The 22,126-nt window shown below is 41.1% G+C and overlaps 1 protein-coding gene across 1 annotated transcript in view; it reads right to left on the reverse strand.

The window, feature by feature from the left end:
• Nucleotides 1-5,879: 5,879 nt before the first annotated feature.
• RFX7 (regulatory factor X7) overlaps nucleotides 5,880-22,126 on the reverse strand; it is a 48,827-nt gene continuing 32,580 nt past the window's right edge. The window contains exons 5-9 of the mRNA XM_054273137.1: nucleotides 19,374-19,494; nucleotides 17,510-17,590; nucleotides 16,622-16,829; nucleotides 14,066-14,361; nucleotides 5,880-13,171 (exon numbers count right to left, since the gene is read on the reverse strand). Coding sequence (XP_054129112.1) covers nucleotides 9,860-13,171; nucleotides 14,066-14,361; nucleotides 16,622-16,829; nucleotides 17,510-17,590; nucleotides 19,374-19,494 — 4,018 coding nt within the window. The 3' untranslated portion in view covers nucleotides 5,880-9,859. The remainder of the gene's footprint in view (nucleotides 13,172-14,065; nucleotides 14,362-16,621; nucleotides 16,830-17,509; nucleotides 17,591-19,373; nucleotides 19,495-22,126) is intronic.

Raw genomic sequence — 22,126 nt, forward strand, 5'->3', positions numbered from 1 at the left:
CCCAACAAACCACTCCAAAAAAACCAAAAAAACCCAACAACAAAAAAACCCTAAATCAAAATAAAACAAAAAAAAACCAGATGCAAATGGCAGAAACAGATTTTTGTCCTATTGTCTTTTGTTCTACTGAGTCGAGTCATACAATAGAAAATGTTATGAACCACTCACAATGTCACAGTGATAGGTAAATGGAAATCTGTACAACAGGGAATTCATAGAAAAACATTATACTGGTCATGAGTCATTGCTATGACTAAGAGAAGTAAACACCTATTGCTATTCTAATAATCTCAATTTCTTTACTATTAAGGCAATGTCTCAGTAAAGAGACTGATGCAGAGATGAGACCAACACTTAACACTCTTGTTGGCTTTACTGTTAAATGCAGGCCAGATCCTGGCAATTAATACTGATTTCAAACACCATGACAACGAGATGCAAAACTGATCCAAACATGAAGGCCTATATTTATATTTTGTAAGCAAGTTCTTCAGTCTGGTAGTCACTCCAGGCTGGCAGCTGTCTCTGCATTGCATTGCAACTGGGCTGCTTTTAGCTCATTTGCAGGTTTTCATCAGCCCCTTCCTACTCCTTTTCACTCTCATTTCTCCAAAGTCACAGGTTCTATTTTCCTTAGCTTTTCTTCTTTCCCTTAAAAGCAAACATATCCTTGTTTGGATACATGTGCTTTGCCTGCAGCCAAGCCACTGCCTCCAGCAGTCTCAAGCCCTGCAGCTCCTGCAGGATGACAGCGAGGTGTGACCATCACCCAGGGACAGACCAGATGTGAACCAGAAATTCTCTCCTCAAGTAGCTCCTTTCCAGGACAACCTGCAGACAAAATTTCACACTGCTCTCCAAGCGTGGGCCTGTGCTCCCCAGGCACCAACACCTGCTCTGGGCCAGCTCCTTCCTTCCCTGCCTCCCAGGAAAGATGTTGAGCTCTCCAACTCTCACAGGGTAGAAGAGAAATACATAAAAAATGTTTTTCCTAATTTTTGTGACTTGTATAACAGTTTACGAGCAATTTCTTTTGGAAAGATCTCTGTCTTGATGAGCAAACCTGCATAGTAGGAAGAGCAACTATAGTGGAGGTGGAATGTCACACTCATTTTGTGCATATGCATTTGAATGAAATGGTAAACACTTGTCTGAATCACCACCACTCAGATGTCATCTTCTTCTCTCTATTTTCAGCTTGAGGGGGAGGAGAGCTGCCAGAACAGAAACCCTGAAGTGATGAGCTCCAGCCAACTGCTCCCAGATTAATTATCCACCGGTGATCCCATGTTTAACACACTACTTATGGATATTTTTGCTAACAGCTCAACCCGTCGCAATGTTAGACAAGTAAGAACTTTCCAGGGATTACATATTTGGGCTTTTCTTCTTTAAATACCTTGAGAGTATCCTTGTCCATATGTGTATGAAGTTGTATGTGCTGTATCCTCTTTGCCAGTGCCTAAAACATTGCTAAGACCAGGAGAAGCTGTGTTCTGGTATGGTGTGTGACTGAGCATCACTAATGCACTCTCATCTTCCCACATCTCAGTTTCACACAAGACGCTCCTTCTTAGAGTGTTTCTCTCTTATTTCATTAGGAAAACGACAATAGTAAATAATTGCTGTTATTAGTTGGTTTGAATTACTTCTGAGGTGTTTTTAATTTCAAATATTTTTGAGTACACAGATTTTCAATGTGTTATCCTTGGTCCACTGATTGGCTTCCAATGATCTTGAAAGTTTTGTCACTGGGAATTAATTACTGATGATACCAAACTACAATTAATAGCACACCATCCAAGAAATGTCCACGTATCTTAAGGTCTGCCTGGCATAAACAGTAGTCCCACAAGAAGGTGCTTCTAAAAACCAGGCTGACTGACAAGAATGTAGAGCTTTGTACATGCTGTAAAATGATATTTATTAATGATTAGAGTATTACCTCTGCCAAAAGCAAAGGGAAATGCAAATATCCTATTATCATACAGCTACTGTTTTTGATAAAAGGTTAACCTCAGATAATTCATAACAGGTCTCCAGCAATTCCTTATTAATAAGCACTGAGATCTGCTATTTTGGTTTTTCAGAGATAGCCATTTTAGGCCCTTGTGTTAGTTTTGCTGTCCACAATTAATCCTTGTCAGAGCAGATTTTCATTATGTCTTTGGTGCAAGAACCAAGAACCTTTGAGCAGGGCCTTTTAGACACAGGCACTTCATCATCATTCACATCCATACATATGTAGCAGGAAAGATGGTTTTAATTTTTCAAAGCAATTTTAAATAGAATCAAGGAGATTTTTTTCCAGTCAGAATTAATCATTGCTTATACACAGCTTTGTAAACAACACATTTCAAAATGCCTCTTCTTGTCTCAGAGCAAGGAGGATTTGGGCATGATCCCTCTGGGAAATGATTATCATAGCCCTTGGAACAAGTGTCCTTTTGAAGTACTGATAGAGAGCAGGCAAATAGAACACTCAGGGATATTCTTGATAGGGGAAGGAGATGACCAAGTCTTTATCAGTTAATTTATAATGTAGGATAAGTTACAGTGCTGTGTTTTCCCATCCATACTAGAAACAAAAGAATATTTGCAAAAAGAGAGCCCTATAGCTCTCTAAAGTAAGTATGTTGAGAAGTACTGATTTGAAGGCATAGATAGGTTGGCTACCTGAGGAAGGCTCCAGGGACAGCTTCTCTTGAAGGACAGGTTCTCCCACTAGCTACCTCCTCCACAGAGTGCTTCAAAGACCTGAGGCTACAGATGGACTCAGCTCCAGCAGCAGGCAGGTAATGCCCTGTTCTGTTTAGTCATCATAAAAATGCACTACAAGAAGTTAATAAGTGAACATAAGGCTATCAACTCCTGAAAAAATAGAAATGTATTTCCAGCTTCCCATGTATCTTCTTCTTCCTACCTTCACCACATATGAAGGCTTTAAAAGCACATTTAGCTTATTTGGTATAATATATATGCAACTTTAAAAACAGTTCCATCAAAAAGTGGCCCCTTGTATGCATAGGTAGGTTAAAATGAAGCTCACAAGCTGCTGAGGCTCATTTCAGTCCTTGGGCCAATTTTTCAAGTACAATTTTAACATTTGACTCAAAGCCCCCCTACACAAACAGCAGCCTCTGCTTTGGATCAGTAGATACTGCTAACATTACTTAAACCAGCAGCCTGAGATCCACTGCAATTTTATTCTAATAGGCATCATCTAATTAGGTAGTGTGGATAGGCAAAGTTCCAATGATACATAACTTATCATAATCCATATGAAAGCAGTTTATTTCAAAGGAAGCTGACAGCAGAGAAAAGATGAGCCACAGGGACAAAAATGGAGCCTTTTAATGATTTCAGAACTGAGGTATTACCAGATATAGAAAAAGGGTAGGCAGGCCCAGGAAGAACAGACTCAGGAGGAGGCACGACAAAGCCATTGGAGAATAGATATGCAAATGTTCCAACACATTTCAAGCATTTACATCACTGGTAGGATATTTCCTACGTACCCAAAGCCCATGGCAGAAATGTTATAACCTATCACGAATTAGAATAATTCAGTTATGTATTCTGCATATCAGACAGTCTCTTATTTGGGGTATTTAAACACTGTAATCTGCAAGAAACAGCTGTCTTTTTAGCACTACATGCTTTCTAAACAATTTTTTCCATATCCTCAGTTCACTTCTGACTTAATTAATCTGGCTTTCCTGAGTTTGTATGTCACCCCCTTCTCTTTTTTTAACAAGTTGGGTAAGAAGAACAAAAGAAACAGAAAGATTTACAATTTCATCAGGTAATGTTAACTATGCAGTAGAAGATGTTGGTTTGTTATAAAAGCAGTAACAAAGGCACTCAGATCCCGTGAAGTAATGCTTAAAATGCCATTTGCTGGAATGAGCACTACAAAGCGAGGACAGTACAGTCTCACATCCCTTCAGATCCCTCAGCTGTGCAGCACAGAATGGGCTCCAATCCACACACACATCTTGCCTATGGAAGGCCACCTTATTTGAGTTTTTACAGGATTTTCCTACCAGAAAACAACCTCTGCTCACTACTTCAAAGGTCAGTCAGAAAGGATGTTCACATGAGAACTTCCAGCTGCACTTTGAGATAAAAGGCAAGGACACCCAAGTGGCATCACTGCCAGCACTGAGTGGGAGCTGCCTGCAGCTCCTCTGTTGTGGCTACCTGGCCAAGGTTTCCTGCAGCCAGAGACAAACACAGCACAGCACAAGGACAGCACAGCCCAGGCCTGGGCACATTCAGGTTAATTGTTAACTATTTTGTGGATCCCAACTCAGAAACATCTTAAGCATACAGTCAGGTCCCTGCTCCTTCCTAAGTTTGGAATAACTTCCCAATGTTGCTCCAATTTGTAAGCCTCAGTATGTATTTTTCTTCAGTTTTGTCTCCTTATCCAAGCTCAACTTGTACCATTTTTAAGAGAGAGAGGAGAGCAGCAAGATCCAAGCATTGGTTAACTCTAACTTCAGATGGAGCTTCTGTCTCTTGAGTCTAGAACAGTTTCCAAAGAGCCATTTATTCTGTGACCACGTAATAATGCAGGTCTGCTCTAGAGAAGGAAGAGGTATCAGTTGCCAGACACTGTATGGACTACATGAACCACTGCCTCATTTGGCACAGCAATCCCTAACCCCAGAGGTGGAATTCTGTTTACTGGAATACCAGCTGCATTCACACATACAGACTGGTATTTCTGGAGATGTCAAAATATTTCAAAGCAATTGTTTGGACTTCCTGTAAATGTCTTTATTAAGCATATAAGCATCTAATAATTTGAAATCTACAAAGCTCATGACTTCAGCTCCAAGATTTCTAGCTTCTTAAATCTTTGCTGTTAGGACATTTCCATTCAGAGATTTGTTTGTTTAAAAAGGATCTTTCGATCCTTTTTACCAACCATTAAGACAAATTCTTTCAAATTTACAGCTGAGAGGTTCCAATTAAAACCCATTATTAGTTCAGGTGAATCAGCAATTTCTAAAGTAAGCTTCTATTATCTTCTACATTATATTCCATTTCATACCTTGAGAGTTTTTAATTTGTACTTTTATAACTGTGGAGCATAAAGGGTGTCTGTCAATTGTTCATTGAGAACTCTTTGTAAAGCATGTTTAGAATGCAGTGAGATATATTAATAGTATTTCCTCCCACAATATGTTAAAATTTGTATCTTTCCAATTCTTTTTCATTTATGTTGTCTTATGTCTCTGTGATAATTCTTTTTCTTTGTTGATGAGCCTAAGGGATTTGTGCAAACATCAAATCTTGTCACCTGCCAGCTCATCTCAGCACCTCAATAGTCTGGGATGTAGTCTAAATCTGAACAAGTGCCTTCTCTTTGGCAAGAAAACCTGAATATTTATCCTCTCTCATTTTTGTGTAGCCAGTTCCTGCTCTGTGGCAATGCCTTTCCATCCTGTTCTCACAGACTGTGCTAGGCACACTCATGGGTTTACATGCCATTTCACAATCCAAATAAGGCCTGCATAGACCAAAGCACACATTTCCCCTTTGTGTCAGCAACTCAAGCCACACTAACACTACCTTGTAAGAGTGCCTTATGACTATGGAAAGCAGAACCAGGCAAGCACCAATACAGTGGATGGCAACAGCAGCAAGTATGTCACAACTGCAAGAGCTGGCACCCAGGCATGAAACCAACACTTGGGCTGAGTCTGACCAAGGCACCCCAGTGAGGAAGATTCACCTTCACACTCAGCTTTACTGGGCTCAGCAATTGCAGCAAGGGTCAACTGGGCAGCTGTCATCTGTCATTGCACAAACTGTATTTTAGGCCAGCCCTAAAGCACATTTTCCATATAAAGAAAAAACTCCAGAAATAATTTTAATACAAAATGTTTTTATTGTTTTTGAAAACATTTAAAAAACAATTTTTGAGCACTTTCAATAAAAAAAATAACTGAAATGCTACTGCAATATTCAACTACTGTAGTTTCAGCAGTACAACAGACAACAAAACACTGGGGAAGAGGGGAGAAACTGGATTTCCTGCACTAAATGAAAATGTGGAACAGGGATTTTTCTTTCCTTATGGTGCAGTAAATAAAGCACAGTATAGTACAAGACTATTATATGATCCTCAGATGCACTGCACAAGAAACGCTTTCCTTCTTTTCAGTTCGGAAGTCAGTGCTTATTGCAATTATTTGCAAATTATTTACTTCATGAATTCTTATCATGATAAAATGATGCAAAAATGTTTTTCAACACCAGAACAATAAAAAATAATCCAAGAAAGGAACATATTCAACAATAACTAAGCTGAATTAGTTAACATAAAAAAGTAAATAACTTGTGAATAACTATGCTCACCTGGTTAACACTGAACCAGCTTCAATACAGCAAAAGAATAAAAAAAATAAAAGTGGTTACAGGAATATATCTAGTACTGTACAAGATTAAGTCATTAACACTCATGCACGTTTTGTGATCATGTATTAACATGGTGAAGCAAACTAAACTTAATTTTTCCTGCTGCAATATTCTCATGTAAGAGAATCAAAAATAGAAATATCTCATTGAGATCAATGCACATTGCTACATAAGACAATTTCACCTGTCACTTTTAATGACATTTTGCCTTTTAATAATGAAACACATTAAAAAGTTTTTTTTTTTTCATTTTGCCTTTTTTTTTAAATCTGTGGGCCGTATTTGTTGCATTTATCCTAAGGAATGTGCCTGCCACAGGTTCAACAGAATTTTAGTGCAATATATGAACCCAGAAAGTTTGCTGGACTAACCAAGCAATCAAATTTAAAGTGTTTGCTGCAATACTGTACACAGGGTACAAATTCACTAGTTTGTATACTTTAGCAAAAACTGCTATCAAAATAATTTATTTCTTATGTTAGTAGGAAGCCAATAATGTAAACAAGGGGTCAGAACTGTCTCAAATTCAAAGTTTTGGAGTATCTGACAAAGACAGGCTTCCATTTGTTAGGATCACAGAATTTTCCTTTGGGTATTGCATACTTTGGTGTGCAGTAGTGCTCTGTCTCAATGTATCATAAAGAACTAACTAGCACTAAGTACAGGGACCTAACATTAATTATAACACCAACACACAAACATCTCTAGAATGATACATACCAATGTACAAAGCTGTGCCTGTGCCTTGGATTTTACTTGAAATAATTCTTATCAAATTTAATACTTTTAATTTTAAACATATATTTGCTTTAAACCCACTGATTATAGAATATTTCTGCTAATTAAATCACATGTTAGGCCCAATGTAATGCTTGCATTTAAAAGAGAATTTTAAACGCACTTTTAAAAACCTTTGGTGATGGCTGCATAATTTAGAATGCATCAACTTTAAATCTACTTTTGCTTTTGTGAGAAATCTTAGAAAATCTAGCAGTTAGGCTAAATCTCCCTTCCCCCAGGCGCCCCTCTGTCAGTGTCTGTGACGCGAGGTGAGGCCAGCCCACCGTGGGACACGGGCTGCTGCAGCTGCCACTGAGTCACAGCATCACACAAGAGCTGAGCTGGAAGGACCCTCCCCCTTCATCAAAGCAGGTTTCACCTATTCACAGTAGTGCTGGCACTTCACACAGGGTCAGGAACAGAAACAAAAAGGTGCTGAGTGTCTCTCAGACCCATCCTCCTACCAGGGTGAGGGGATGTTCAACACATCCTCTCAAAAGGCCATGGGCAAGTACAGAATTCAAGCCCTGCCTTCAGCAACTTCAGTCTACAAGAAAAATGGTTCAAGTTTTACTGACACACACCTGGCAGGACAACAAGCAGAAAGTTACTATGCAGCTTTTAGTCTCCTCCGCATCACCTTGGAAGAGTCACTTGGTCTTAAAGCAAATCAACATCCTTGTGCTTCAAGGAGGGATCAGAACTCCCCAGGTTCGCTCCTGATGAAGTGGCAAAACTTCTGATGCAAGCACAGTGAAATCAGGCCCCCACAAGGTGCTATTACTTGGCACACCTGTTTGTCCTTCTAGAAGCCATAAACTGGTGATGAACTGGGGCAAGGGCAAGAGAAGCCATGATATACCAGCACCTCCAGTGCCAATGCAGCAGCACAAATTGAATCAGCACTGCCAAAAAAACTGACCAGTACTGGGATCTCAAGTCATTTACAAAAACTGAAGAAATAGAAGACCACCAAGTCACTTAAAGAAAAACACTAATCACATGAAAAATCTGAGCATCTTCCCCTTAGAGAAATCTAGGGGGGGTTTACTGAACCTCCCCCTTTGTAAATTTATGACCACTCATCAAAGAAATGAAAAAGAAGAAAATTTTTCCTGCTCTATTTTCTGCTTTGTGTCAGGTCACAGGAAAAGTAATCAATTTTATACTAGGCTTAAGGGATAGTATTGTAGCATACTCAGTGCACTACTTCTTTTGTAAAAAATCTGCCTCTGCAAGTCCTCTTTCTAGTATCAAGGCATAGCTGGGTAAATACCTCTCCCTTTTGACCATCAGAGATCCAGGTATGCCATGCTGATAAAATAAAAGGTCTTTTTGGTTTGAGTGAACCAGTGAGACAGGAGTCTAATTCTCATTTTCCCGAGGGGCAGCATTTTTTTCCTTTAAAAAAAAAAACCAACAGATTCATCAACCCTGTCAAATCACTTTTGAAAACTGAATTCAGGCTTCTAAAACAGTAAGTACTTTCAAAAGAAGTTTTACCAAAAGAATGATCAAATGTCTTACTGTTTATCTTTAAAGTGCCTGGCAGTATTATGGCTCTATATGAAATATTTTTAGATTAACCACATTTTCTAATATTTTAATAATCTTTTGTTTGAGAGAAAGAGGGGGAGCAAGAAAGACAGAAAGGCTCAACCTACTGAAATAGAAAAAAATACCATCTTCCTATGCCCTCTACTAGGTTAGGAAAGAGCAAACTTAAAAAAAGGAGCTTTTAGAAACAGTATTTTAATGAGCTCCAGCAGCTTTCTATTAAAAAAAAGGAAAAAGGAGGGAAAATATCATGTTCCTTCTCTAGCATTGATACACAGTCCCTATCACTTTAATATATGGGGGTTATCTCTAGATTAAATCTCAGTGCTCAAAATCTTTTTGCATTAATTTTACCTAATATAAAAACATTGACATGAGAACTAAAATATCAAGTATGTCATGAATATTAATGGATAAAATAACTACATAGATTTATTTCTCTTAAATAAAAAAATTTAGTGCATCTTTTCCTTGATCATTCCTGTTAGCTTTTCCCATCTCTGTGTTTTACTGGAGATGCCAATGGCACCAGTGCTGCAGAGATTTCCCCAGGTTCACCATCGAGCAGTGCTCCAGACAGCTACACAATGATCAGGCATCTGCATGTCACCTGGTCCACTTGTACTCACTCCCCACCACATTACCTACCTGCAGGCACCCTGCATTTCAAACCTGGATGACAAAGGTCAGTAAAGATCACCTACTAAGAAGTAACAACCAATACAAAGTATGGAAAGCCTACAAACAAGCTTGAATTAAAACCCTCCCAAAGCATCAACCATAGCTGTCATCACTGGCTGCCATTGACCACTTCTTTATTTGCTAAAACAAGAAATGTTGAATGGGAAACACTCCAAAATTCAAATTTTAATACTGGCTCTTTGATAGCCCATCACCTTCAGAGATTTGTTTAAAATTGCTAAGACTGCCTTTTCCTTACTGAAGAATGAGCAACAGGTACAGCAAACTTTTTTTAAAAATGCCACAATACATAGCAAGTGTTTCTGCTGCGGGAGGCACTTCCATTAAGACAAATACAATACGTCTGTCTTTTAGATACAGTGTGCTACATACATATTATAAAACAAGATTAACCCAACATTTCAACAGCAGGATGATCCTTACTCTCCATCCACTCAAAACCTGATGCAGTCATTGAGTTAATGGATTCATTGCAGATTTGTTGAAACAAGGGGTCATTTTTTAATTCCTCCAGTGTAGCATCATCATCTTGTCCCTGCTGACGACCTGGATCAAACAGTAGATTTGTGTCTAAAGTGTTCAGATCGTTAATGCTGCCTGAGAGCTCGGAAGACAACCTGATGTCGCTGGGAAAGACAGATGCAACGTTATTGAGATCTGATGCCACCTGATTCACCAGCTGCTGGTTTGTTGGCAGACTGTCCTCCCCTAAAAGGTCTTTTACAGTGCTGCTAAAATCTAATTGCTGCTCTCCGATGTCTGATTGTGCTTGGTTATCTCCAGAAGGAAAACTGATCTGATCGGTGCTGCTATTTTTTGTGAGGTAATTTGGTGTTTGGAATTCATAAACTGAAGTGCTGGAATTGATCATACTTTGTGGGTTGGCACTAGGAAAAGCACTGGATGTCTCCAAAATCTGAGTGAGATTCATCCTGGCTGTGTAATTTGAGGGCATGTTGTTCATTCCCAAACCTCTCACTGCATCATCACTATCAGAATCAAGTTTGTTTAACAACACACTGGTTATTTTTTTAGTGTTTGTTTGTTTCTGAAGAGACGGGAAGGCCGTCTGCATCATCACAGTCAACGGGACCGACTGGCTTCTCTGTGCTATGTTATTGGCACTGGTGTCTGCATGGATATTAGCAAATACATTGTGAACTTCGGGAGTCACCGGACTTCCAAAAGGCGTCACATTAGAACGTGGTATATTTGACACAGGGTAAACAGTGCTTCCACTGAGATTACGCTGGCGATGGACAGCGGGGCTCACGCTCCGGCATCTCAGACTGTTGTTGAGAGATGAACCAGTTCCTTTGTTGTCCAAAGGAGCAGGAACAGCAAAGCCCTCCTGCTTGGTAGTGCTACTGACAGGGGCTGCCTGGTGCTGCACAGGTGAAACAGGAGTCACGCGACCGAAGTGAGTGTCGTGGTGGCGCGGCTGAGACTGGTATGACTGGCCGGGAACTGCAAAAGCGTGAGGTTTCCTGAAGCGATCTTCCACCAGCTCCTGGTAGCTTGTGAGGATGCCATGGTTGGCAACCGAGGAATTACCAACCCCACTGTAGCCGTTGTTCATCCACTCCAGCTTGGTTTTGTCAGGATGGGTAGCCATAGGCCGCTGCATCGGCTTCACAGGGCTACTTGATATGATGCTGGCATCATGGTAAGCCATGCTAGAGCTGATGGGAGTAAATGCAAACGGGTTTCGGCATTCCACAGGACTCGGAGGGACACTGCTGCTGCAGTTGGAATGGGGTGTGCCAATGGGCGTGTGCCGGCTGCTTCCGAGGGCACTGTCTACGGGCGTCGTCTGAGCCAGCCTTGAACAAGGGCTCTCTCGAGACATGTTCTGAGATCCAGCAATCATTTCGGAGGTGGGTGTTGGAGTCGGGGTGGGAGTGGGAGTCGGGGTGGGAGTGGGGGTGGGAGTGTGAATTGGAGTGCTGTTGTTATGGATCGAATGGTAAAAGTGCGTGCTGCTTGGATGAGATGATACGGGAGCTCCTTGAGCTGCAGCCTGACTCTGAAGCGCCATTCCTAGACAACCACTGTAAGGATGGGAATTATTCATGGACATTTGCTCCTCCATGAGCACCAGCTCCTCCACAATGCTGTCCTGGGTAAGGTCGTCATCAAATGAAAAGAAGTTTTCATTTGACTGAGGGACTGCATGCTCAAACTCTTTCAGCTCAGACTGCAGAGGTAACTGATTTGAAGACTGTGCTTGTATTTGATCCAAGGAGTCCTGGATCTGGCTCTGTAACTGCTGGCTGTACACATCCTGCTGCATACCTTCACAGTGCACCGGCTCCCACGCTGACTCCTGTAAGTCGCTAGAGCCAGAGTGCCCAGCAATACTCATAACACTGATATCTTGCTGCTGATCACAATTCACAGATGCAAAATCAGAGGTTTTAGTGATATGGTGCCATGTATTTGGGTTAAAGCTGCCATCAGATTTTGAATCATTTTCTATGATAAACAAGTTTCCTTCCAATTTTACTTTTATATCTGGAGATGATGCTGATGCAAGCTGCTGTTCTAAAGCAGGATCACAGGTATTTAAATTGGTGCTCAAAGAAAGGTCTGTTGCTAAGTTTGCAGCAGCTGTAGGAGGTACAGGTACTGTCACGGGTACCTTGATGGGAACTTGAGCAAGCGTTGCTGTGTTGTCACTGTTAGCTATTGATCCAACCTTCAGAGCCTTCTTAACATTGTTCGCTTTTTGACCCTCCATGGCATTGCCAGTTGCAAACTGCTCCACTAGTGGTTTCTTTACAGGTGGTAACTGGGAATCCTGAAGCGTGGAAGGTTGTCTCTTTCTCGGACTTTTAGTGCATGTTTTGTCTTTAATCATAGACTCACCAGTAGGAGGTGAATTGATGCTGGTGCTGGACAAGTTTTGACTGGCAACTGTGAGCTTAAGAGTGCTTTGATTATTGCCTGCTGAAGAAACTGGTGTGATTTCATCAGACTGTGTCTTATATTTGGTCCCTGCTTCTTCAGCTTCCTGATCACAGCCCTTACCTGGTTTTAGCTCCATGACATCATCCGTTGAAACCTTCAAGGCTGCAACCTCAAAATTAATTAGCTGTGCAGGAGGCAGGTCAGGGGTTGCCTTTATGGATTTAGACACATCAGAACTCTCTTGGCCCTGTGCAGAGTTCTCATCCAGCAATGCTTCTGGTTCTGTTTTGATCTTGACTGCAGGTGTAGCTGCAGCAGTGCTAGGCTTGGATCCTGGGGACTGAAGTGAAACAACAGATCCATTTTTAATCTGTGGACCAGTCCTCCCTTCTTCCACTGCTCCTGCACTAGTGCTAACCGAAGGCGTCTGTTTGACGGGCACACTGCTGCTGCTCGGGGCGAGAGATATTGCTGTCATTTTTACCACGTTTAAGGAATTCACGTGTGGAGCTGGCACAACAGTCTTGATTGGGCTACTGGTAAATAGCACCGTGGTGGGAGAGCGGATGGTGAGAGCACTGGTGTTTGCTGGCTTGGGCAAGATCTGCGGGTAGCGATGCCGGGCAGAGCGGTCACCAACGGGGCTAGCGGGAACGTTCTGGGGAGTCTTTGGTGGCTGCTTGACTGATTGCATGTGCTGAGTGACCACCTGAACGTTGAGCGGCAGGACCTTGCTGTCAGACGATCCCATAGGACTTGGAGAAGTCACCAACTGCCTGGTTCTTGGCACCTGTAAAGAGAGAAAAAGTGTGGTAACAAAGCCAGAGGTCCCCAAGCCCACACATGATCTCAGCCCCAAGCACTTCAAAAGTGAAAGGCAATATAGCTCAATACACCAAAGCTAGTGAATATCAGTTTGAAACAAAATAAGCTCTTCTACTTGGCCAAGACAATTTCTATTTCCCTGCCTAAGGATTGGTAGACAGACATATGCCTCCTACTTTTAAGGCATGAGGCACTGGTGTATACACTAGTCTGCTCTTCTGCTAATGAAAGGGTCATTCTCATACAATCCTTCACCACCTGGGACAAAAAGATTGACATACAAAGGCTAAAGAGGAGAGGATGTGTTCAAAATACTGCTCATTGTTAACGTTTCAAAATTGAGTTAAATACAAACTCACTATCAGGCAGAAAAACTGGCTTACCTATCAAAATGAACAGCACAGTGAACATCTTAACACCAAATAACGTTCCTGTACTCCCTAGCCCAATTTTATAAGGCTGAAAGACAAAAATGTTCTATACAACAGACATTCATTTAAAATAAAATTGTACCTGTCACTAAATGCACTGGGCCAATGAAAAGCAATTTAGATTCCATATTAGAGCCTCAGTGACCCACACAACTGGGGTCAGCTCTCTCATCTGGTTAAACTTCATGTCAAGGCTCACTTTAATGACTTCAAAGATGAACTTGGCCTATGTTACAGGATCAGAATTCTGCTGCCTCTGTATCAACCCTGTAACTAACGTGCTATAACACAACACAGACAGAAAAGCATCAAGGCACTCCAGCCTTTGAATGGAAACTGTTCTAATCCACTGACACCTCTGCTTGGTTACTGGCAATGTACAACCTTTCATAGGGTGGATTCTCTAGAGAATTTCTGGAGAGCATTACCGGTATGGGGCTGGGGACAGCAGCCACAACAATGCCAATAGGTGGAGGGGACAGGATGGCAGGACTCCCGTTAGATATACTGGTCACACCGTTGGTGGCAGCGCCTTCTGTTTTCTTTACTGGAGACTCTCCCGGCAAAGGAGACTGCAGTTTCTGTTCCTGCTGCTTCTTCTGGATCTTACGCTGCAGCTGCTGCTTAGCATCAACAGGAGATGGCAGAGTTTTCACTTGGGGTTGAAAAGAATTACTTTCAGCAGTAGGTATAAAAGCTGAGGGCTGGGGGATCCCTTTTATTCCTGAAAACAAAAGAAGGAGAACTAATTACAACCAAACATACCCTGTCTGCTGTGGTGCCACTTCTACATCTAACAGAGAATATCTGGCAGGCATCTCCAAAACCATTCTGGGAACACCTCCTCCATGAGCTGCTCCCATCCACTTCACGCTTCAATCTATTCAGCTTTAGTTTATTCCCACATTTGTGACAAAATCTCTGTCTTTTGGAAAGCTGGGCATTAGCTGCCAAAACACTCCATACGGGCCTCTTGTTTCTAATAATGTGAAATGGCACCTTGTGTGTCAGCACAATCTCAGCCCGGTGCTCTTCACTGAACTGGCAGCAGAGGGCGGCGGGCACGCTTCAGATGAGCCCTTAAAATCAGCACCTGCCGTGGTTTTGTTACCTGCTCTAAGGCAGCTTTGAATGAAAAATGCTTCCAGAAAGCTGCAGGTCTGTGTCACAGGGGAGCAGTTTTGAGTATGTGACATTATCTAATGGCCAAGGCATTAAATACCGTGCATCTAACATCAGAATGGATCCAAACCTCTGTGTGATCAAGGATAATGGGGGAAAACTGCAAAAGGACAAGTGTTCAGGTGTTCAGGGAAAAAAAAAATAAAGAAGAAAAAAATTCAAAAAACAATGAAAATTAGAATGGGAGAGCATTTTTTCCTGGAGAAATTACTTTACTGGTTACAAAGCAGGCAAGTGCCGCTTTCATGGAGAAAACAGACTTGGTGTCCTCTGTGCAGCTAGCACTAATTTCCCTTATAAAATCACATCATATTTATGATCTTCTGTTTATTAACAGTCAAGAGGATTAGCATGCTCTTTAGAGACCAAATAACCTTGCTGAATTACCCCTTCAGAAATGGTTTAACATTGTTCCATTTACACTTTGAGGTTACAGAGTTTTAAAATTACTCCTAATTATAAATTAATCAACACTATCTTACTACATTACTAGTTTTACTGATGCAAATTTTACAATATTAAACCCAAGTATTTGGTTTTGTTGCCCAGCACATGGTTTGGAACTGTGATCTGAAGCCCACTGTCTCAGCAGCATTCTGCATCTACCACGAGTGGTTGAATGTCACAACATGTCTGCACTTCCACAATTTCTTCCTCACAGAGCAGTGAAATGCCCAAATATATTGCAACTACTGGCACACAATTATTCCATATGGGCAAGTAATATTGATAAGGAAAAAACCCTCAAACTTTTCTTTGAGAGTAAAAGTTGTTTTTTTCTCAGTTAATGCACAGAAACACTGTAGGTCCCTGCAAGAGGAATGGAATTATTTTTGTCATCCTAGGAAGAACCTCTTCTAAAATGACCATCCAAGCCATAGAGGCATGCACTGGAGCTAACTGCCCTTTTCCTTGAAGGAAGCCATCTTCCTTGAAGGAAGTGAGGAGGGGAAGCTCCATGAGTGGAAGAGCTGTCCATACACTGAGTGTCCCTTCCAGCAGCATGGCAGGCAGGACCAATGCAGCCAAGGTGTTAGGTCACAGTGGAGCACACAAGCAGCAAATGCCACCTGTGAGGTCCAAGCTGGAACAAAGCAAAGAGAGCTGGAAGGAAGAAGAACATGATCCGCAAGGGGGTCACCTGAACACTTTCCATTTAAAACTGTCTCAAGAGGTTGGCCTTGATCTGAAGACTATTTAGCTTGATAGGCCTAGTCAGAACTTCTCAGAGGCAAATCTGGGGCCATGTTGTGCACCTGCTTTTCCCTTCTCATCCTTCATTTTTGTAATTTACTTTATTCACGGTCACCAAAACACACTAAATGATTAAGTGACTGATTTTGAGCATGCAGAAGGAAACAAACCACACCAAAAAACCTGCTCTTGACAGAAAACTGTTTCCAAACTAGGGCAAATTAGCAGACAGAAACACAGCTACACCAGCAGTCTATCTACAAACCAGCACTGTAGCAGCACCAAACTCCTGTTCCAGCCAAGTACGTGAGTTCAGCACAATTACTCACACACCCTGAAGTGCTTTAGAAGACCAGGATCCTCACCAGAGGAATGGGAGGATCACCACCTAAACCTGAGACCAGTGCTGATTTTCAGATCTTTACTCAGACTACTAGCAAGAACAGTAATTTTCAGCAATGTGACTAAAATCACATAAATGAATGCTGAATGCTCAGAGTCAGTGGTAAAGTTTGCCCTGAAGAGTAGAGAAGTGCTTTGTCAAACCAAGCTGTTACTACTCTCTGCAGGAAGATCCCCCATTTCACCATTCAGCATTATCTCATTACCTGCTGGTGCCCCTGCCATTACAGTTAAAGCTGCCATGGACTTGGTACCAATATAGTGACTTTTGACAAGGAAACGAGCCAGTTCCAGCACTGTATCAAAGGGCTGGCTCAGCACTTTCTGGGCCCATTCACAAACGAGGCGGCAGGCTGCAGACACGACCTCCTCATCGGCACTCTGCAGCTGCCCCGATGGCTCTGCTCCATCCAACTAAACCAAACAAACACAGGAGGAAAGGTTACTTACATTAACAAGGGTCATTAAGGCATGATAACAAAAATAGAAAGCAAATTATTGTCCGAATCACACCAGAAGCTGGAGTAGCGTGTTCATAGTTTTACATGAAATTATGAGAATGAGATCACAACATCAGTATCTTTCAAAATTAAATGTCTTAACAATAATCTGTGGGTTGTTCCCAAAGGCATTATATGGAATTGACATTTCTGGAAGAAAATCACAGACAGAATCCTAATATTTGGAGTACCAACAACTCATTTCCCCTGTATTTAGGGTCTTGTCAACTCATTAGTCACTATTACCCAGGAACTGCTTCTTTCACTGGCGGTATCTCTTCCCTAGCACTGACTTAAAAAAATACAGTAAAAGCAAAACAGAATCAGAGTTTAAAATATGTATATGGTGGATAGGAACACTGTAGATGTCTACCTCACCTCCTAAATTAGTTTGCAATTCATCATGAACTTTACAGAATAAAAATTAAAGAACGATTCAAAAATAATAAGAATCATAAAGAATATAAGAATCATAAAGAAAAATCTTAAAAGCTGCATAGATCTTCACTTTGTTTTGAAAAGTTCTGACAGAAAAACAGCATAATAAATGCTAACTTGCAGAAATATATAAAAATAAGCAAATATATATCATACCCCATCTCCAGTTTTATGAAAGTCAAGGTTGGGCAGTGTTGGCATATGCACAAAAGCCTTCTTCCTCAGTCCACTGTAGCAATATGTGAGCAACAATTAAGGTCTACATTGTCTGCTTGTTAGCTGGGGGATAGGGGAGAAGAGCAGTAATTCCTCTGATAACCCTCAGAAGCTTCAAAAGCAAACTCAACACAGAACTAAGAATTCCTATCATTAGCATGATCTCCCAGCCAGTCAGAATCAGAAGTCCATCCATGGCTGCATTCTTGGCCAGGTCATTGGGTTTCTCAATCCATGCAGAGATGCTGGGTATGATTAATTTCACTTGATGACTTAGAACAAGCAAAGAACCATTCCAGGCAGCTTCAGTAAGCTACTCAATATTCAAATCATGAACATAAACTTTGACTAAACTCTCTTTCTAAAACAAGATGGAAGAATTAATTAAAAAAAAGAAAAAAAGTTAATCACTATTAAAAAATGCATTCTCAAAATTAGATTCTACTTTGTTTCCTTCTTCTGAAGGACTTCCTCAAACTGAAGTTTCCCAGGACAAGATAAAGTGCCCAATGAGTGCATTTCTTCCTAAGATTTCACACTATTTTTGAGGCACTCTCTCCTCATCCATGATAATTTTTCTTTGAAAATATAAAGACCCAGACTTTTTCTTACACTGATCTCATCAAATCGGTACACAAAAATATGCTCCCCTTATTATCTGTACTCACTTGTTTATAGGTCTAAAAATCAAATCAGCCTTTTTTTTTCCTCTCCACAGCATCAGTCTGGGAGTTCACACACAGCATCTTTTCTCCATGACACACAAATCCTTTCCAGGATCACTAGTTTTTCAAATTCTGTAAACATGTCTGGATTCTTTCCTAGGCCATGTAGTTTGCAATTGCTTGCATTAACCTGAATGGAGCATAATTACAGTAAAAGAAATCTAAGGAGCCTGGGAATTATGGTAGGTGTGAGACAAGGTCACATTTTAATCATTCTGAATTAGAAACATTGGAAATAGAACTTAAAGAGATCCCCTGGGTCAAGCTACAATTACATGAGCTCTTCCTTAACACTTCTCTAGCTCTATCCAAACATGAGCACTAAGTTTCAGATTTCACTGCTAGATAATCCAACATTGTATTTTATGAAACAGTTTAACTGACACAAAACTGCTCCATTCACAACAGCATGGAAGGTTTTTCCCCTCAATGGAAGACAAGCAATTCTGGGCTGCCTGCTAGCATTTAATTCTCTAAGTGCATGCTTCAAGTGAGACCTGGCAAAGGCCACTATCACAGCACATCCATATCATTACTGTTACTTCTTGTGAGTGGGTTTTAATTAGGGCCTCAATGCCTTTTAGCCTTTTCATGCTCTCCCTCCCCCATTAACTGCAGGGGCTTTGCCCACCCAGCACGTCAGGATGCAGCGAGAGCCAGCCCTGGGGAATGCAGCAGGTAGGACATTATTTCACACGGCTTCTAAGGGTTCTCATGGGAAGATACAATTCTCAGCACAAAAAAAGAAAAAATTCTGACTGATGAAAAAACTGGTTAGAAAATCACTAACAGTTTTGGTTCCTTTATTCCAGTATCTCTCTTTGCACTAAATCATAAAATTTTTTTGATGCCTTGCTGCTGTGACAACTGAGTGTCAGAACCTAAATTTAAATACTTGTTTCCAAAGTTATATCTTGCAACCTAACACTACTGCAACTAATAATTTTTAAAGAACGTTGGAAAAGTGTCGGCATTTTTTATTCAACATTACTTCTACATTTAGCTGGTAGTTAAGCCACAACGACAGATGTTCTCCAGGCAAGAGCAGAACAAGTTACTGAGAAGCGTTCTAGCAAAGGATATTTTGATTTGCCTCTTGTGCCTAGACGACGGGCCTTCATATTTGGAAAGACATTTTTCATGATCTTTCCAAAGTCAGCAGCACTTAATGGGTGGTAGCCAAGATTGTCACAATAGCTCCTGCAACAAAGAGAAAGAAAGCGTGAATGGAATTGTAGTTAATGCAAGAGGCCAGCCTACATGCTAGACTCCAAAGGTTTTCAAAAGAAAACACTTATCCTCGTCCATATTTAGAACCACATTTAACATTAATGAAGCTATCCACAACGAATTGAATGCATTAAAAATGTATAAACAGAGCTATTAATATCATAGTTTTTGCCTTGTTCTCTACTGAGTTCAAAGACAAGTCATGTGGAGACATAACAAGCAGTGGCACTATCTAGAGCACAGCTGAGATTTACTCCACGTCTCAGTCTGAAGCATATGTTTCAATTCACATATTTCAGGACATAATAAAGCAGAGTCCCTGTTCTAGCCAGAAGCACAGCTTGAGTGTGGTAAGGCCTGCAGGAATATTTGAAAAGCAGTAGGTAAGAGATATGTCAGTGGCCAGAAAAGATTTTGCATATACAACTTCTATTTAATAGACCTCAACAGAACCAAACTTAAAAAGATGCCTTCCCAGGGACCCAACTTTATAGGTGTAACATAAGCACATATTGAGGACTCAGTCCTCCTACCACTGTGGCTCTATTGAACTATGAGAGCTGCTTGATTATAGACAACCCTATTTAACAGTCCTAAATTAACAGATATTCCAACTGCTGCAAATGAGGATCATCATGCAGCTCAGTATACAACCTGATGATATAGGGGAATAAAGAAACAAAATGTAATTATTTTGCCATCTTTACTTGTTCTACTAAAATGGGCACTGTTACTGGTCTTCAGTTCTCAAAAACAGCAAAAGGAATTCTGTTTCGGCATATGTGACATTTAAAAAATACGTTCTTGAGAACAAGAATTGTTGATTTTGCTGCAAAAGATGAATGTTCTGGAAAATCAGAAACATAAAGCAAAGGAGGAAACCAGGACCTGCTCTGGAAGTGAGTAAGGCTGCACGAAGACAGCAACTCCCTGCACTGTTGCCCAAATGTGCCGTGGCCTAAAATGCACCAGTATAAAACCTTACCAGTGAGATTGCCAACAGCCACAGCATCAACAGGAGATGGCAATGTCCTCCCTTCCCCTGAGAAGTCCTATCAGCAATACACAAAACCAACCTGCCTCCGAAAAGGTGTACATGATCAGTGGGGTTACCAGCAAGGGTGCAGAGAACAATGACTTCCCATCCCACAGCTGCCTGTAATCAGGTACACACACACAAACCAACCCCAGAAAGTCAGGCAGATGCAAAGCAAAAGCAGCAGTCTGAAACAGATGCTTCACCCCCAGCATCACCTAGTAACAGTCTGCATCCAGGTGGGCCAGTCAAAATGTCTTCTCTTCAAGTTGTAGCTCTGTAGAAAGCTTTATGAATTTCTTGAGATACTTCCTCTACCTTTACTTTCTCAGTAAAAATATTGGTTACTACAGAGCAAGTATCTGCTGCTTTTACCCTGGCTGTATGTTGGTAGCCTCCACTTGGAGAGCACCACCACAGATTTAAAGATTTTCATGAAGACAAACAGCAACATTTACACTCTTAGGTGCTGACACTCCCCTGCAGAGCCTCCCCACCACACTCAAACCAGGAGACAATGCCTACAACTGGCATCAGGCATCAGTCTAGTTTCTGTGTGGAACATCAAGAAACTTTATATCCAATTTATATACCAACACATTTCATTTCAACATATGTCACTCACAGAGGCTGGTTTCTAGATATGTCCTTTTGAAGTTATTACAAAGGAATTCTTTGCTGCCTGACTGTATCCTCATAGGAATCAGACATTGCTCCATGTTTAATAAATAGATCTCTGTGTGCTTTTTGTTCCTGGCATCTTGCCAGGCCTCCATGGATTCAAACTTCAGTCTGAAAATTCCTGAATGGAGGATCTTTTTGTTTACTGATGCTGATTACAAGACTTTAAATCTCAAATAGCATTCAAAGGAGGACTCTCCAAATTTCTCTGCCATAGACAGCAGTATCTTTGATTGAAACTCAACAATGTCAGCAAAATAAAATAAAAAAATCCAAAAAGACAAGCTAGCAAGGATTAGGTAGCAAGGTAGTAGGTCCCTAGGATCGGGGGCCTACTATTAACTTCAAAGTTAAAATTATTTCCCCCTTAAGAGAAACTACAAAAATTAAAAGGGAATAAAATTAGCCATTCCTCGTGTCTAGCACATCGGCTGTAAGACAATCACTTCCTAGCAGCAAGAACTATCAGTATTATCACGGAATTTCAGCCCTCAGACAGATCATCCTCCATGGCCCTTCCCCCTCCTGGCTTGGCAGAGAACCCTCCATGTCCATCTGTGGTCTCTCATTGACTTGACAGGACATAGCAGGAGTCTCTCCCCCGAAGCTCTTCTCTCTGCTCCCTGCACTCCTGGCACATGGCTGAGCCCAGGAGCTGTTTTGCTCTTTGAAGGGTGGGTGGGAGACAGAGGGGGGAGGGAAGGTCTGGGCAGAGACAGGAATGACAACGGACACGTGGTTCCTTTGTTCCTTTGTACAGAACTCCCCTACATGATAAGCAGAAAAGGCTTTTTTTTGGGGTAAAATCTTCAAATCTTGAATGTACTCCAGACATAAAATACACTGAATTAAAACACACAAAAAAATTAACCAAAAAGCTGATGA

Source organism: Melozone crissalis, unplaced genomic scaffold (genome assembly GCF_028551555.1).
Source record: "Melozone crissalis strain CALT ecotype California unplaced genomic scaffold, PUWL_Pcris_2 ptg000014l_1, whole genome shotgun sequence".
Classification (NCBI taxonomy): Eukaryota; Metazoa; Chordata; class Aves; order Passeriformes; family Passerellidae; genus Melozone; species Melozone crissalis.